Source organism: Pelodiscus sinensis, chromosome 3 (assembly GCF_052426305.1).
Source record: "Pelodiscus sinensis isolate ZL-2025 chromosome 3, ASM5242630v1, whole genome shotgun sequence".
Classification (NCBI taxonomy): Eukaryota; Metazoa; Chordata; order Testudines; family Trionychidae; genus Pelodiscus; species Pelodiscus sinensis.
Genome location: NC_143054.1, coordinates 80,071,154 through 80,088,710, shown reverse-complemented (window position 1 = coordinate 80,088,710; position 17,557 = coordinate 80,071,154). Strand labels below are relative to the sequence as shown.

General features: G+C 46.9%; 1 protein-coding gene across 3 annotated transcripts in view; it reads left to right on the top strand.

Annotated features, from left to right (window-relative positions):
* Positions 1–17,557, top strand: part of AK9 (adenylate kinase 9) — a 175,308-nt gene that overhangs the window by 91,394 nt on the left and 66,357 nt on the right. For all 3 annotated transcript variants that reach the window (XM_075923971.2, XM_014573695.4, XM_025184734.3), the window contains exons 22-25: positions 1,066–1,158; positions 7,822–8,028; positions 9,749–9,873; positions 12,552–12,764. In XM_075923971.2, the coding sequence (XP_075780086.2) occupies positions 1,066–1,158; positions 7,822–8,028; positions 9,749–9,873; positions 12,552–12,764 (638 nt within the window). The remainder of the gene's footprint in view (positions 1–1,065; positions 1,159–7,821; positions 8,029–9,748; positions 9,874–12,551; positions 12,765–17,557) is intronic.

Below are 17,557 nucleotides of genomic sequence, written 5' to 3'. Positions count from 1 at the left end.
TGTCTCAGATTTGAGTGCCAGGGACAAATTTCACGCATACCGCTTCTATCCTATCATGGATAAACTTATTGTTGAAATGGTCAGACAATGAGCAACTTATGCCACATTGAATGAAAGGTTCAGTTTGTGGATAGATCAATGTCCAGTGCTGAAGTTGCCTCTAGGGCAAGGGCATTAGTAAATATCTATCCATCATATCTCAAACATGTATTTACAGATGACTTTCTATTGTTCTCACGTATGTGCGCAGAGAAGAAATCTGTGGCAGCAATGATCAGTGCACAACTAGCAGACAAGTTGATGACAAGTTTTCCAAATGTCAGCATTGTTTTCAGAAGGTATCTTGCCATCTTGGGAACAAACTGTGAAGAGGAGCACTCTTTTTCAAAGTTAAAACATATGAAGAACAGTCTTTGGTCTACCAGGGGACAGAAGTGACTATCTCCCCTTGTACTACTTTCAATTGAGCGTGAGCTTTTACAAAAAATAACATTTGATGATGTAATCTGAGATTTTGCTAATAAAAAGAGTCGTAAAGTAAATATTTAATTGTATATTATATCTATATGTTGTTTGTTGACTAAAGATTTAATACACCTGCATTTAATTAATCTTCAACATTACACATGTATTCCCATAAAAATGAGCAAATTATTAAGTGTGATTTAGCAGTTTTCCTATCTTATTTTTGAGTCAATTGTTAATTGTTTTTTAAGCCCTAAATTTTTCGTAGGCTCTAATTTTTTTGTAGGCCCTAGGCACTGTGCCTACTGTGCCTAATGGATAATCTGGCTCTGCCTTGGTACCTATCTTATGGTGCTTCTTTATTTCACTGTTTTCTCTGCAACTCTGGACTTCTAATCATGAAGGTTTGGGGTTTGAAATATCTTTATGTTGTATTTCAAGATGCCATCCATTTCCTCGGCCCCTCTATTCACAGGAGTGTTAAGAAGCTTGATTTATTAATATCTGTAAAACATTTTAAGATCCTGACTTGGAAGGTGTGGGACAATTGCAAGTTAGTAGCAGTAGTTGTACTTGAATTAATTGTATTTGCGCTTATAGAATCAGGAGACCAACCTCCACTTGAAACAGACGTAGTACCTCAGGTACAACCTGACCATACCAATGGGGTGATGGAAACTAAACCTGAACCAGGTTAGACATGAAATCTTTCCTGTTTTCTCTTTCAATCAAATATAGTCCAGCTTTTTTGTATTATATGTTCTTTGTCGAGTAGTATCCCCATAGGTGCTCCACTGCAGGTGTCGGGCTCGTCCCGGCGCCACAGCTTGGAGAGTTTTCCATAGCAGTAGCCCCCACCGGACCACGCATGTGCAGATGCTGCCTTGTGCCATTCGCACCTTTTTTGTGGAGCGCTGTCCAGCCTGCCAGTTCCTCGTAACCATCCACAGCTGCAGACGGAATCCAGACGAGCTCCTCCTCCATTCTGAGGAGAAAGAGAGACAGAAAAATTTTAAGTAGAAAGTTCGGGGGGGGGAGGGTTTGTTGCAGTTTAGCCCCTTCTCAATAGTTCTAGTTCCAGTTTGTTAAAAAAAAAAGTTTTCTTCTGTATATAGTTATGCACAGTTCGCTGCTTTTCAACAAAAACAAAAAAAAAGGAGAAAGAGATTGGAACAAGGACTTACGCTTGGTAGTGGTGCCATCATGCCCAGTTCCCCCGAGTTTAAAAAGTGCGAGTCATGCCGGGACACCATGCCAGCATCAGATAGTCACTCCCACTGCATTAAGTGCCTTGGGGAGGGTTATATCCCCCAAAAGTTCACGCACTGCTCTAAATTAACCGCCCACGCGAGGTGGGACAAGTAGATGCGGCTAAAGATGCTGCTCTTCAACAAGGCATTGCAGCCGCCCACCACAGAGCACTCAACGGACGAGGCTCCTGTGGCACATAAGTCCCACAACAAGAGGACCCCTGTCCCTGCCAGGAGCGTCAGTGAGGGAGATGCACCCAGCACGTAGGGATTGCCGCCTAAGCATGCCACAGCTAAGACACCCAAAGGCCGCAATACATCCATGCCTAGCCCCGCGATTCCATCTGACCCAACACTGACGGCGTGCACGGCACCATGACCCGAATCGGCACCGGTGACGGCACTAAGAGAGCCTCAATCTGCCCCAAAAGCAACCCCCTCGGCAGCAACAGTCTCAGTGCCAAAGTGCGCAGCACCACCGGCACCACATCATTTGCGCCCAGCGCCGACGTGCTCAACACCAATCCCAGCATCTTTGGCGGTGGCAACATCACCCGTGCCGGCTCCACTAACGCCACCTCAGCACCGGGAGAGGTCGGAATCAAGATCCCTCGCCTCAGCTCCAACTAGCCCTACGGGTTTGGCTCCACCTCTTGTACATGCCTCTACAATGCCTACTATGGTGCAGCGCAAGTCTAGGCACGTATGCTTACCAACACCGACTCCTGAGGTGGCTGTTTTTTCTCCTGAGCCTTCTCCTCCACCTTCCTACCACTCAGGAAGTCACAGACATGAACACTACGTTTCACCTCCACGACATTATCAGAGATCCCCATGTCGATCACGCTCATCTCATCGTTACTACCGATCCCACCGCTCTCGTTAACCTTCATATTACACAGTGCAGTCAAGATCACCGAGGTCACCAATGTCACAAAATTCTCACCACTACAGGAGTGCAAGTTCTTATTCTCCAAGGCACTCCCCTCAAACATATCACCATCACAGCTGACAATACACTTACTACTATTGTAAACGTCCACGCTCGCTTAGTGCGATATATTCTGAATCTAGATCACTGAGACCCAGGCAATCCAAGTCTCCACACAGCCCGACCCATGACATCCCACCTCCTGTACAGACTCTTTTGACACCCTTTACTTTGAGCCAGCAGGAAAGGGATGATAATCTACCCTCTCACAGCGAGCAACAGCATATGGACTCCTCCACTGATCGGTCGTCCTCTTCACCGGCAATGCAGTATTTCAGGGTGACTCCTCCCCTGCAGATGATTACAAACAGTTCCAAGAGCTGTTCAAAAGGTTAGCCCAATCACAGGAACTTCACACCATTGCCATGCCACAGAAACAGTACCATCTGTTAAAAAATCTACAACCATCCCAGAAATCCAAGCTAGCACTCCCCTTCGACGGTGGCATCTTGGAAATTGCCAATGACATCTGGCAAACTCCAGCCTCTGCACCACCGATGAACAGATGTGCTGATAAGAAATATGTCGTAGCTTCTAAGGATACTGAATTCTTATTCACGCACCCCCAGCCCAACTCCATCGTTATGGATGCCGCTCAACAAAGATCAAAGATGGCACAGAGCAGGACAGCGACAACTGATAAGGAGGTGAAGCACTTTGATTTGTTGGGCAGAAAAGTCTATTCCTCTGCCACGGCAATCCTCAGGATGGCGAACTACATGGCTCTCCTCGCCAATCACGATTTTGATAATTATACTAAACTGGTTGCTCTCCTGGAATTTCTACCTGAGACTAAAGGGCAAATTTTGAAGGCAGTAGTGCAGGAGGCCTACACAGCAGCCTGTACAGCACTGCAAATTGCCCTAGATATTGCCAACACTGCCTCTTGAACCACAACGACATCGATGGTCATGCAGCGTGCTTCCTGGCTCCACCTGGCATCCGTACTGAAGGACCTCCAACCACAAGTAGAGGACCTACCTTTTGACCGTCAATTGCTGTTCGCTCAGAACACCAATCAGGTCTTCCATTCCGGCAAAGACTCACGTACAACACTGAGGATGCTTGGAATGTATACACCACCATACAGGCACAAGAGATTTTGTCCATACAGAGACCTTTCTCATATGCCACGCCCTGCTTCAGGCCATATGATCTGCCGAGGGAGAGACTGTGTAAACAGAGGCACCGCCAACAACCAGGCAAAGCGTCCAACGAACAGCACCCTTGGCAGCAGGTTTGACGTGTCAATCGAGAGACTGCATGCTGTTCCCCTTACAGAGGCTCCACACCACACAACTACTTTATTCCATCACCGGCTGAGACCGTACCACCTCCGCTGGTTCGCGGTAACCACAGACCATTGGGTCAGAGAAATCATCACATCCGGTTTCACCATCCCATTCGCTACCTGGCCCTCTCCCTCCCCCCCAGCCCTGTCCCTCTTCAGGGACCCCTCTCATGAATCTCTTTGCACCAAGAGGTCTCACGTCTACTTACCATTGGGGCATTGGAGACGGTGCTGAAGCAATTCAGCGGGAAAGGCTTCTATTCCCAGCATTTCCTCACCCAAAAGAATTCTGGTGGGTGGAGGCCTATCCTGGATCTCTGCAGACTCAACTGCTCCCTTTGAAAAAAAATTCAAGATGGTCACATTAGCCTCTATCATTCCAGCTCTGAGTGAAGAGGATTGGTTCGCGTCCCTCGATCTGCAGCATGCTTATTTATACATAACCATGCCCCCGGCTCACAGGAAGTTCCTCTATTTCACATTGGGCGAAGAGCATTACCAGTACAGAGTGCTACCGTTCAGCCTCTCGGCAGCACCAAGAGTATTTTCCAAAACCCTAGCAGTCGTAGCCATCTGCCTCCGATGCCTCGGTGTCACCATTTTTCCTTATTTCGAAGACTGCCTGCTGAAGGCCCCTTCTGCAGACGAAGCTATGGCAGCGGTCGACACGGTCAGGGTCATGTTCGAAGCCCTAGGGCTCATTATCAGTCTCCTGAAGTCTTCTCTGATGCCTTCCCAGTCTCTTGAGTTCATCGGGGCAAGGCTGGATTCCATAGCCACTACAGTGTATCTGCCCCTGGATAGGTTCCATACCATCCAAGACCTCGGGAACACTTTACTTGCTACTCCCGAAACGCCCATACTTATCTGCCTGAAACTGCTGGGTGACATTGGCGGCCACCACTTATGTGGTGCCCCACGTAAGACTCCATCTGAGGTGCCTTCAACATTGGGTACTCACCATATACACACCGGGCAACCAGAACATACGCAATTCTGTGGTTGTCCCGAAACACGTGAAAGATTCCTACTGTGGTGACTCAGCCTGAAGAATATCCTATTGGGCGTCCCCTTTCACAGCCCAAAACCAGCTGCACAAATCACCACAGATGCATCCCTAATTGGTTGGGGAGCTCATCTGTGTCACTATCGTGCTCAGGGGCTTTGGAAGATTCAGGAGTCCCTATTGCACATAGACTTTCTGGAGTTGCAAGCTGTGTTCAATGCCTGCAAACACTTCCTGCACATAATACGAGGCATCACAGTGCAAATTCTCACCGACAACATTTGCACTGTCTACTACATCAATCAGCAGGGTGGTGCCAGATCCCAATCCCTCTGCTCCGAATCCATCCGCTTATGGAATTGGGCTGTCCGACATGGAATCACACTCACTGCTGCTTACCTCTCTGGCAGGAACAATACTATTGCCGATGCCCTCAGCAGGGCCTTTCCCCTGTAGCACGAGTGGGAATTGCTTGACGAAGTAGTCCTCAACCCCTTCGAGCATTGGGGGTATCCCACCATAGACCTTTTTGCCACTTGAGTCAACAAGAAGTGCCACCGCTATTGTTCGAGAGCAGGCATAGACACAGCTTCCCTGGGGGATACCTTCCTTATCGACTGGGGACCTCATGACTTACTCAACACCTTTCCCCCCATCCCACTCATTCCACAGATGCTGGAGAAAATAGTTACAGATGGGATGACAGTGATAATGATAGCACTGTTCTGGCCCCGACAGATCTGGCTATCTCAGCTAATACAGATGTCAGTGTCACAACCATGACGACATCTACAGTTACACAATTTACTGTCACAACAGCACGGGTCGCTCCTTCACTCTCACATCGACCATTTGCACCTCACGGCTTGGCTCCTAGCTGGCTCCAGGGCCCAGAAATGACTTGCTCTCAGGCAGTGAAAGACATCCTCATACATAATAGACGCCAGACCACCCAAAAGACCTACCTTCACAAATGGCATTGATTTCGGTCCTGGTGTGAAGTAAGGGCTGTCGATCCTTTAGCGATATTGGTACAGCAGATACTGGACTATATTCTACAATTGAAGACCAGAGGACTAGCAATCTCTTCACTTAGGGTCCATCTGGCAGCAATTTCTGCCTTTCGTCCACCCATCAATGGTTGGTCAATCTTCACTCACCCACTGACCAAAAGATTCCTAAAGGGTATCGCAAACCTGTATCCCTTTCACAAACCTCCCCCGGAACAGTGGGACCTGTCTAGTCCTGGACACGCTGACTCATCCTCCCTTCGAACCACTTGTGACATGTGATCTGCATACACTCATGATGAAAGTGACATTCTTTCTTGCCATCACCTCCACATGGCGCGTGAGTGAACTGGAAGCACACTGCTGATCCCCCATATACATTATTCACTGAGCGGGGGGCAACACTGTGCATTCACCCTGCCTTTCTGCAAAAGGTCAACTCTACATTTCACAAAAATGAACCTATAACCTTACCTACCTTTTACCCGAAACCGTACTCCAACGCGGAGAAGATGTGCTTACATACGCTAGATGTCAGAAGAGCAGTTGCTTTTTATCTGGAAAGAACGTGCCCCTTTCGAAAGTCGCAGCATCTTCTATTACCCGTGGCGGACCGTTCTAAGGGCCAGCAACTTTCTGCACAGCGCATTTCCACCCTTATCATATCCTGCATCACTCACTGTTATTCCTTGTGTAATAAAGCGTTACCTCATAGACCAAGGGCACATTCTACTAGAGGGATTGTAACCTCCACGACTTTCCTGAAAGGTGTACCACTGCAAGACATATGCCGTGCAGCTACCTGGTCCTCCACCTTGACCTTTACCAGGCATTATGCCCTCGCAAGCATGCTAATAACTGATGCTGCGGTGGCCCAGGCGGTCCTATCCATGGTGCAGAGACCTTGATTCCGAAGCACATCATTTACATCGGACGACTGCTTCGTATTCACCTGTAGTGGAGCACCCAAGGGGACACTACTTGATGAAGAAGAAAGAGTTACTCACCTGTGCAGTAACGTCTGTTCTTCGAGATGTATATCCCCATGGGTGCTCCACGACCCGCCCTCCTCCCTGCTTCGGAACTGTTATCTTTGTTTTTCAGATGGTTCCAGCTAGGAGGAACTGGCAGGCTAAACCGCGCTTCACAGAAAGGCCGTGAACAGCGCAAGGTGGCATCTGCACATGTGCGGTCTGGCGGGAGCTACTGCTAAGGAAAACTCTCCGAGCTGTGGTGCCAAGACAAGCCTGACACCTGTAGTGGAGCACCCACGGGGACACACATCTTGAAGAATAGATGTTACTGCACAGGCGAGTAACTCTTCCTTCCTTCCAACACTGGTATATTCTATTTGATGCATGACTATTTCCTTGGTCTGCCAAAAATTGCTTGTAGATGAATGCATTGTGCTATTACATATACATTTTTTTTGTTTTGTTTTGTTTTGTTTTGTTTTGTTTTGTTTTGTTTTGTTTTGTTTTGTGAAAATAAAAAAAATGTAATGGAAAATGTCATTATCCCAAGTTTGTATGCTATGTAATTAAATAACCACATGCAAACTTAATTAATTTGATCTCTTTCTATCTCCTTGTCTGTTTTTAAAAGTATCAGTATACAGTAACCCAATGTAATGAATGTGGTATTGCAAAATGTACTTCTAAACAATAAAAGATATTTGTGCTTAGAAAAGTTAATCATATGAAGACACAACATGTGTCAAAACTGCCACATAGTTTAAAGGGAAGTTAAAATTATTTTATAAAGTATGAACTTTTAAAATGTGAAATCTTTATACTTGATTTGTTCAGTAATCATGTTACCTGAGTTTCCAGAAGATGGTTTCCCAGATGTGCCAGAAATAGAGCCACTTAAAGAGAAGATTAAACTATTCATGCACAACTGGCAAGTACTGGAGTCAGGAATCAGTGAATCATCTTTAATTCAGATTGCTGTTCTAGAGATTGATGGGCAAACTCCAGAAACACTGCTTAATCAAACTGTTCCGGTTATGGAAAGTAAGTAACGCTGTTCATAAATTCCACATTTGACCTGTGTAGAGAGGAAGTTGTAGTGTGACAACGGGGGTGGGGGAGGCTGTTGTTTTGCTTAGTTCTGAATAGCAGGCAGGTTAAGCGCCAAGACATATGAGAAGAAGTCAGTTTTATATATGAAATCATGAAAATATGTACATAACAATTCCTTAAATATTTTTCTTTTACATTCCTTTCCCATCCTTTTTGTGTTGTTTATTTGTCAGTGTAACACTTCTGCCAGGTAGTGCCAACAGCACCCAGGTTCAGGTTCAATATCTAGAAGTTCCTTTCCATCCATCCAACCCTAACCCTCCCCCCAATAATCTGGGAAATTCACACAACATCCCTGAGTGCCTCTGAAAGGTAATGCTTCCCCACTCACAAGCACAATGTCTGAGTGTAGAAAAGAAACCTTTAATGAAAGGGGAGGGAAATAACATGGCATTAATTTGGGAAAACAGTAGAGTTCATAACTAAAACCATGAGTATCAGTCCCACCCCAAGTAAGGTTGGACAATGTCCTTTTCCTCTCAGGTTCTTAAGTCCAGCAATGTAAATGTCCCATTCACATGCCCAACCCTTCTCTGCAGCCCATTCACAGTTGCTGCGCAGTGACAGACCCAGAGTTCAGAGGTACATCTGCTGAGTTCACCTTCCATCCTGAGTGAGTGAGGGAGATAAGGAGGCATCTTACTCCACTGGTCACTCACCTCCACCTGCTCACTCTGTCTGCTGCCTGCCCATTCATCTCACCTTGTTGCTGCTGCTCTGCTGGCCACTCATTGCACCTCTCTGTCACTGGCCTGCTGGCTACTCATTATGCCTTGCTGCTGTTTTTCTGCTGACTGCTCATCATGCTGCTGCCCACTCATCACATCTTCTCCTGACTTGTGGAGGATTTGGCTCTGGGCCAAATTTAGTGATTTCAGCTCTTGGCCCAAAGCACAGTCCAGCCACAAGAAATTCCAGAATCCACCAGAGTAAATTTAGAATAATAAAAAAGACTCCTTATGGAGTCTGTTCTAGTTCTATCATTAGAACAGGTTGAACCAGACTTACAGCTCATGCCTGGAGGACATGCACCCTGCTGATTAAGAGTCCTGTCCTCCCCAGTTAACTTCACAGAGCTTTGGCAGGGGGACCCTTGTCCATCCGAGGTTCTTTACACTGAAGCTATGTCTACACTAGATTTTTTTGTGAAAGAGGCAATGCACATGAAGTGCTCATTGACATTTTCTCATGCTTCATTTGCATAATCTCTTCCAATCCATTTTGCACACAAGGTTTTTGCGCAAAATGGTCACGTCCACACTGCTTATTTTTGCACAAAAACCTCTTGTGCAAAACGGATTGGAAGAGATTATGCAAATGAAGCGTGAGAAAATGCTAATGAGCTCTTCGTTTGCATTACCAAGTCCATTTGACTGATCCTTGTTCTGAGAAATGTCCCCAAATTGTGTATCTTTATTTATAGTACAAACAAGGGGACATTAATTTTGTAAAAAAACCCAATATGTACTCTGAGTAGAAGATATGTAATGTTCCCTTCAAGATTAAAAAATATGGAAAAACATACCTGACACGATTTGGTTTTGACCTTGCATATTTGGTATACTTTCAAAAGTGAACAGAAATTAAAATGTGAGTATTACCTGAATACTCTTTTAGAATAATTGAAATGCAAAAATGGTCGCTTTTTCAGAACCTTTTAAATATTGTGGCTGGGAAATATCTGCAGAAGACCTAGATGAAGAAGCAGAAGATTTGCAGGCAGAAGGGGAAGCTGATGTAGAATTAGAAGAGGAGCAAGAAGAAAATGATGAAGAAGTGAGCGATACTGGCTTTGTTAATTTATCATTTTGCTTTGACTCATTATGAGTTTGAGTCTAACCTCAGACAAAGCAGATTTACTGAGCTGTGTGTCTAAATGTTTTTGATCCAAATTCATCATCCTCACATAAATGTCCACAGAAAGTATACACTCATGAACTGCTACTCGTGTATTCTGGCTGGCAACAGTGTTATTCTAGCAGGGAGCACAAATTATCTGCTTTGAAGGAACATATGCATGACTAATATTGCCAGATGATGGGTTGGGTGCAGGTGTATCATTAAGCCTAATTTGTGAATGGCTTTCTGTAGCTTCTTTTGTGATGGACCTCTATGTTTTGGAAAAGGTAGCAATTGTGGGGAATTCTGCTTTTTGTCTGGCCAGCTTTTGAAGACATGAAGCACTACATGAGTGCTAAGTATAAATATAATTCTTTTCCCCTATATTATTCTAATGCTATATAGCATAGTTGTAGGGAATGATTCCAGACACACTGGGTGCAGGTGAAAACAAGCAGAGGATTTATTGGTTCACACAGCTGGTGGAGTACTCATCAGGGGTTAACCTGGTGAGCACTAACTTAACCAAAACATACATTAGATTATATAGGTAGCAGAAGGACGGAGGAGAAGTGATTTGATAGGTCTAGCAGTGGACATGAGATATGCACATAAGACAATGACTACAAAAGTTACACAGTATCTCTGCCCATTGCCAATTAAACATGTTATCGCTAATACAGGTAATTACGCCTAACAAGCTAAATAAGCCAACATAAACAAAGGCATGTTGATGGTCATTTTGTTGGCCGGAAATATAATGCGTCTCCTGTGGGGGTGGTATTGCCTTGGCGCGATCTTTGGAATCCAAGCTTATTAATCTGAAATTATGAGAAACAGTGAGAAAACCATGCAGCCTGGCTGGTACCAGCCAGGCCTTATCAGAGAGAGAGAGGCCCCTTTGGAATGTAGTTGCCAGGAGAACCAGGGTCATGGTAACTGTTGAACTGTATGCTTCCGAGGCCTAGCCTGATACTTTCAGATTTGAGTTTGTCAGTTCTCAGCAAGATACCATAGGCTGCCTCAGTTTACTCTACAATAGTCATATTGTACTATGTAGGAGAATGATTGACTTACTGTTTGTTTGAGCTTTCAGAACCTCCAATTATTTTATCAGATAACTTGTCAATATCGTTATGGGTCACATTTAAAGTGGTTTATTTTTGTTGTCCCTTTTGGCCTAAGAAGTTAGCCAGTTTTCAGAGCCTTGCCATTTTTGTTTTAGTTAGAAGAATAAATTGAGGGTGTAGGTCAGGCATTTCTATACATTCTCGGTAAATAAACAGAATTGCAAAGAAAGTCTTGTTTCCCTAAACACAGTAGAAACAACAGCTATCAAGTTTCCTTACAATTTTTAGACCTGCCTTTCCAATTAGTCCACTGCCCTAAGGAACATTGTGTCTCAGCTCCTTCTTGAGGCTGTGCTCCCACTGTCTGCAGTCCTTCTTTGACACAAGTTTATCATGCAAAAATAATACCATAGCCACTGTATTTGCAACTATCCAGGGAAAGCCCTGAGATCACACAATTTATCTCTGCTCAGGCTTTACCATGTGACACAGTGGGCAGTAGCCTCCTAATGTTTCCAGCTATCACCACATTAAAGGGTATTTAACAGTTCCTTCTTTCCATTTAGCCTGAAAGATGAGTTCATAGTTTACCTATCAGATTTAACTAACTTTGGCTGTCTATAGGTCAAAGACCTGCTTCATTAATATCCGCTAGCATAACATTACCTTGCCCTCACAAATTTGTACATGTAAACATTACAAGTTATACAACAATTAAGTATTTCATAATTCCACATATACAAGTAGATAAGCAATTAACTGAATTGAGTTTAAATATATTTGCAGATCGGTACATATGTAAAATTTGCACATGCAAATTTGAAGATTGTTTGGGAGCTAGTTTGTAAATTTAGCCATGAGTATTAGATTATCCTGTATTCAAACATTTGTCATTAGAAATGAGTGTAAAGATGTAACATTTGGATTGGATCTGGATTTCAAATGAGTGTTTAGAACTGAGGCTTTGCTTCATCACAGTCTCTGAGGCTATGTCTAGACTGCAAGCTTCTTTTGGAAGAAGCTTTTCTGGAAGATCTCTTCCGGAAAAGCTTATTTTGAAAGAGAGCATCCAAACAGCAGCAGCACAACGAAAAAGCGATGTGCTTTTTCGAAAGATAGCGTCCACATTGATGGGACTCTATCTCGCATTTAAGTTATGATTAGTATGGATGGAGTGACTACCAGGGCACCTGTGTTATTTAAAGTGTGACTCTTCTTTCGAAAGAACTCCCTCTTCTGCGTCCACATACACCTTTTTCTGAAAAAGCTTTTTTGGAAAAGGCTTCTTCCTCATAGAAAGAGGTTTTCCACTGTCAGAAAAAATCCTCCATTCTTTCGACTTTCTGTTGAAAGGACGTAATACCAGTGTGGACGTAAGTGTAGTTTTTCTGGAAAAATGCTGCAATGTAGACATATCCTAAAAGTAATATACTGTAATGCACTTAAAATGGGATGTAGGTTTACAGAATATTTTATATAGAGTATCTTTCTACTTAATCCAAAGACTTCTTGACAATTTTCTCTAAAATGTGTGTGTATTTTCAGGATGAAGATAAAATTAATGAAAAGAAGAGACACATGGGAGACACCAAACACTTTTGTCCAGTGAGTCTGAAGGAAAACTTTATCCTTTTCCCAGGAATATCTGAACATGGAGCTAAATATCGAGAGAAATTTTACTACTTTTCAAGTCCTGAAGCTAGAGATAAGTTTTTGGAGAGCCCAGAGGAGTATGTGGCTCACAAGGCACCATTACAAGTAAGAAAATGTTAAAACTGTTTAAAATAGATTGCTAATAAGAAATTGATATTACCCATCATTTTCCATCCTTCATTACAATTATTTTTGTTTTTGGTATTTCTGTATTGCTATAAGTGTACTGGATACTTCATAGAAACAAGGAAGACATGGCCCTTCCCCCAATGGCTATGTCTAGACTGGCATGATTTTCTGGAAATGCTTTTAACGGAAAAGTTTTCCGTTAAAAGCATTTTCGGAAAAGAGCGTCTAGATTGGCACGGACACTTTTCCGCAAAAGCACTTTTTGTGGAAAAGCCTCAGTGGCCAATCTAGACGCGCTTTTGCGCAAAACAAATCTCAGCTGTCTACACTGGCCCTTTTGCGCAAAAGTTTTGCGCAAAAGGGACTTTTGCCCGAACGGGAGCAACATAGTATTTCCGCAAAAAGCACTGATTTCTTACAGTAGGAAGTCAGTGCTTTTGCGGAAATTCAAGTGGCTAGTGTAGACAGCTGGCAAGTTTTTCCGGAAAAGCGGCTGATTTTCCGGAAAAACTGGCCAGTCTAGACACAGCCAATGAGTTTATAATCTAAAAGTAGACTCAGCACAATAAGTAAAGATCATGAACAAAGGGGGAAAGGGAAGGGTAGGGCAAAGATTTACAATACTATCACTTGGTGACTCAGTAAGACACATATATAGTTCAATGGTCTGTTAAAATAGGGGTTTTTCGCTTATTAATTATTGTTACTAACTCACTTCTCATAAGTGAAATAGAGGTCGAAGGAGGATGGGAGTGAGTTGGAGATTAAAATAAGAAGAATAAAAAGAGTGAAAGGGCCAGAATGAAAAGAAGTTCATCTATTAGTTTTTATCTATTGTGTTTGGGTATGTCTACACATCAAAGTTAATTCAAAATAACAGTCGTTATTTCAAATTAACTGTCTACACAGCCAAACCACTATAGGCAGTCCCCGGGTTACGTACAAGATAGGACTGTAGGTTTGTTCTTAAGTTGAATCTGTATGTAAGTCGGAACTGGCATCAGCCGCTGCTGAAACTGATCAGTTTCAACCGCAGCTGAATCTGGATGCCAGTTCTGACTTACATACTGATTCAACTTAAGAAACCCAGGCGTCCCCAAGTCAGATGCTGCTGAAACTGATCAGTGGCTGATTCTAGGAAGCCTGGGGCAGAGCAACTCTGCCTGGGACTTCCTGTAGTCAGCCACTGGTCAGTGTCAGCAGCGGCTGACTTGGGGACGCCTGGGGCAGAACAGCTGGGGTGCTGCTGGGTTGCTCCAGTAGAGCGGCTCCTCGGCTCTACTGGAGCAACCCAGCAGCATTCCAGCTGCTCTGCCCCAGGCATCCTGATTCAGCCACTGCTGAAACTGACCAGCAGCGGCTGAATCAGGACGCCTGGGGCAGAGCAGCTGGGGTGCTGCCGGGTTGGTCCGGAGCGGCGCTGCAGGACCAACCCGGCAGCCCCCAGCTGCTCTACCCTAGGGGTAGGCAAGAAAAGCCTGGTTTGCGCACCCCCCCCCCCCCAGCAGACCAGGGGGACAGGAGCAAAGCCGCGGAGCACGCCCGCAGCGGGACAGCCCAAGCGCGCCTGGGCTGTCCCGCTGTGGGCGTGCTCCGCGGCTTTGCTCCTGTCCCCCTGGTCTGCTGGGGGGGTCCAGCAAAGCCGCTGGACCCCCCCAGCAGACCAGGGACACCAGAGCAAAGCCGCAACCTGGGCGGCTTTGCTCGTTTGCCCAGGAGCAAAGCCGCCCAGGCGGCGGCTTTGCTCGGGTGTCCCTGATCCGCTGGGGGGGTCCAGCGACTTTGCTGGACCTTCCCCCCAGCAGACCAGGGAGACAGGAGCAAAGCCGCCCAGGCGGGGGGAGTCCCGCCGCCTGGGCGGCTCTGCTCCGGGGCAAACGAGCAAAGCCGGCGAGGCAGCGGGACTCCCCCCGCCTGGGCAGCTTTGCTCGGGTATCCCATGTCTGCTGGGGGGGGGGTCCAGCGGCTTTGCTGGACCCCCCCAGCAGACCAGGGAGACCGGGAGAAGCTTTTCTCGCCCCGGAGGAGTGCTCCGGGGCGAGAAAAGCCCCGTTCGTAAGTGCGGATCCGACATAAGTTGGATCCGCGTAAGTCGGGGACTGCCTGTATTTCAAAATTAATTCAAAATAGCAGAGCACTTATTTCAGATTTGTGCAAGGAATAATGCCAAATTCGAAATAGCTAAATCAAAATAAGCGCTGTGTAGACGCTTATTTCGAAATAGGGGGCCTCCAGCCCTTCCCAATTTCCCCTGGTAGCCACTCTGGGCCAAACCAGGAAAACTCATCTCCTCTCCTCCAGCCCCAGAGCCCTTAAAGGGGTGGACTCTGGCCACACTGCACGTGCCAGATCCAGGCCTGCCAGCAGTCGCTGCCCCTGACCCAGTGGCCGCAGAATGAGCCGGGCAGTCAGTGCCAGCCAGCTGTCCACCACCCAGTCCCCCAGCTCCCAGGAGCCATCCAGGGGCCGAAGATAGCGGGTGCCCTCCTGGACTAGTGCAGACCTCATAGAGGTTTGGGGCGAGGCCTCCAATGTGCATGATCTCCGCACTAGATGGAGAAACACAGCCGTGTACAGCCGCATAGATGTCACCAAAGGCCATATGCACACCCAGGAGCAGGTGCGCATGAAAATTAAAGAGCTCTGGCAGGCATATGCAAGGGCCACACAAGGTAGCTCCCCAACAGGGGCAGACACCTATCCCCATTTTGATGCCCTGGACCACATAATGGGGGGCAGGGCAGTCTGTGCTACCCCAGGGGGCAACAATCCGGGAACAAAGGGCCCTGACTAGGGCATGGAGGAAGAGCCGCAGGAGCTGAGACGGAGGGTGCCACGCCACCAGGACCCCTGAGGCATCCCAGCAGCAGAGTCACCAGGGTCGTGCAGGTAGGCCACAACATGTGAGTGCCATTACTGTCCCCTTACTGGGAGAGGGGGTAGGGAGGGAGACCAGGGACCGTGCACATGGGCCTTGCTTACCACGGATCACGCAGCAACCTGTGCATGTGCTAGCATGTGCCGTGCCACCCTGGGTAGGTGGCTCCAGCTGGCTGCCACACAGGGGCCTTGGCCTGATAGCCACACGCGTATGTGAAGAGACATGACATGCTCCTGACCCTGGGACGGGACACAGCAGGATGCCCTCCTTTCACAAGCCCGCTCTACACAGAGGCAGGGGACATCTCCCTCCCACCTCAGCCGCACTATACACAGCACAGGGGCATGGGTGCGGTTTCAGGGCAGCTCCCACTCCTGGAGATAGCTGGACATTCCGAACATGGCCTCTGTGCAAGCACATTGGCTCTGACGGTGCAGGACACAGTCATCCTCACCTCGCAGAGGGGGGCTGGTCTTCACCCACTGTGTCCCCAGGGAGAACTGACCACTTCTCTTGTTTCTCTACAGCCGCACCAGCTGCATGTGCAGGGCGCACTACCCCGCCCAGGACATGCTCCCGCATGCAAGAGCTCTGCAGGACCACCCAAACACTGCAGGGGTACCAACAGCAGCACCTGGGGGCCCTGCGAGCCCTACACCGCACCATGGAGCACTGGGTGCAAGAAGATCGGAAGTTCTGGCGGGAGCTGCTTGCCCAGGCTCATGCCATCTACCAACACCTGCAGACCCTGGTGCAGAGCATGCTGCCTCCTGCCACTCCAGCACCTGCTGTCTCCCCAGTTACCGCTCCTCCCACTCCTTCTCCCCTTCCCGCTTCTCCCTCCATCCCCTCCTCCCCATCCCCTCTGGGGATGCCGAGGCCCCCGCACACACTGTGGTCCAGTGAGACCCCCCTCCACCCTGAGACCTGAGCTTCCCCTCCCCTTTCTTCCCCTTGCTTCCCCCTTCCAGCTCCCTCCTTCCAGGTTTCCCCCTCCCCTCTTCCACCCTCTCTCCTTCCCTTTCCCCAGTCTCTCCAGAATTTCATCCCCCCCCCCCCCAGTTTTGTTAAATAAAGAGAGTTTGTATTTATGAAAAATGTGTTTTTTATTTGACATCGGGAAGGGGGGTTGGGCGAGGGTGGGTAAGTGGAAAGATGTGAGGGAGGAATGAGGCACAAGCCCCCAGTGGGGCGGACCAGGGAGGCTCTTGGTGCTCCTCAGGGTGGAAGCTCTCCTGCAGGGCCTCCTGGATACTGACAGCCCCCTGATGGACCTACCGGATGGCAGCCTGCAGAAAGTGCAGCCAGGCTGGTAGCAACGCATCCATGAGAAGCACCAGAGTGCCCAGGGGCAGCTCTGGCTCCTTGTAGCAGATTGCTGTGGTGTTCCGAGTGAGGGCAACCAGAGCACTCAGAGACATAAATGCTTTGCTGTTCCTCACCGAGGTACACAAGCAAGCAGGGACACCTGAGAACCGGCTGCTCGGGGGGTTGGGGTGTGTCCCTTTAAGCACAGGCCTCAGATAGCCTCAGGCAGCAGCCCCACACAGTAAGTCCTGACCTGACGTCTTGCCTCCTGACCTAGTTCCAGATGGCCTTAAATGCGAATCAGTGTCCACTCAGTGTGGACACGGTATTTCAAAGTAGCAAAACGCTATTTCGAACTGCATTTTGTGTGTAGACACGTTATTTCAAAATATCTTATTTCGAATTAACTATTTTGAATTAAGATATTTTGAAATAACGCTGTAGTGTAGACGTACCCTATGTGATTCATTGTAGTTTTAAACATTGAAACACAAAATACCTATGTGCTCATGCTGCTATTAAGGGTATTTTTATATTACAGACCCTGAAATGTATAAATATTTCAACAAGGGTGCCTACA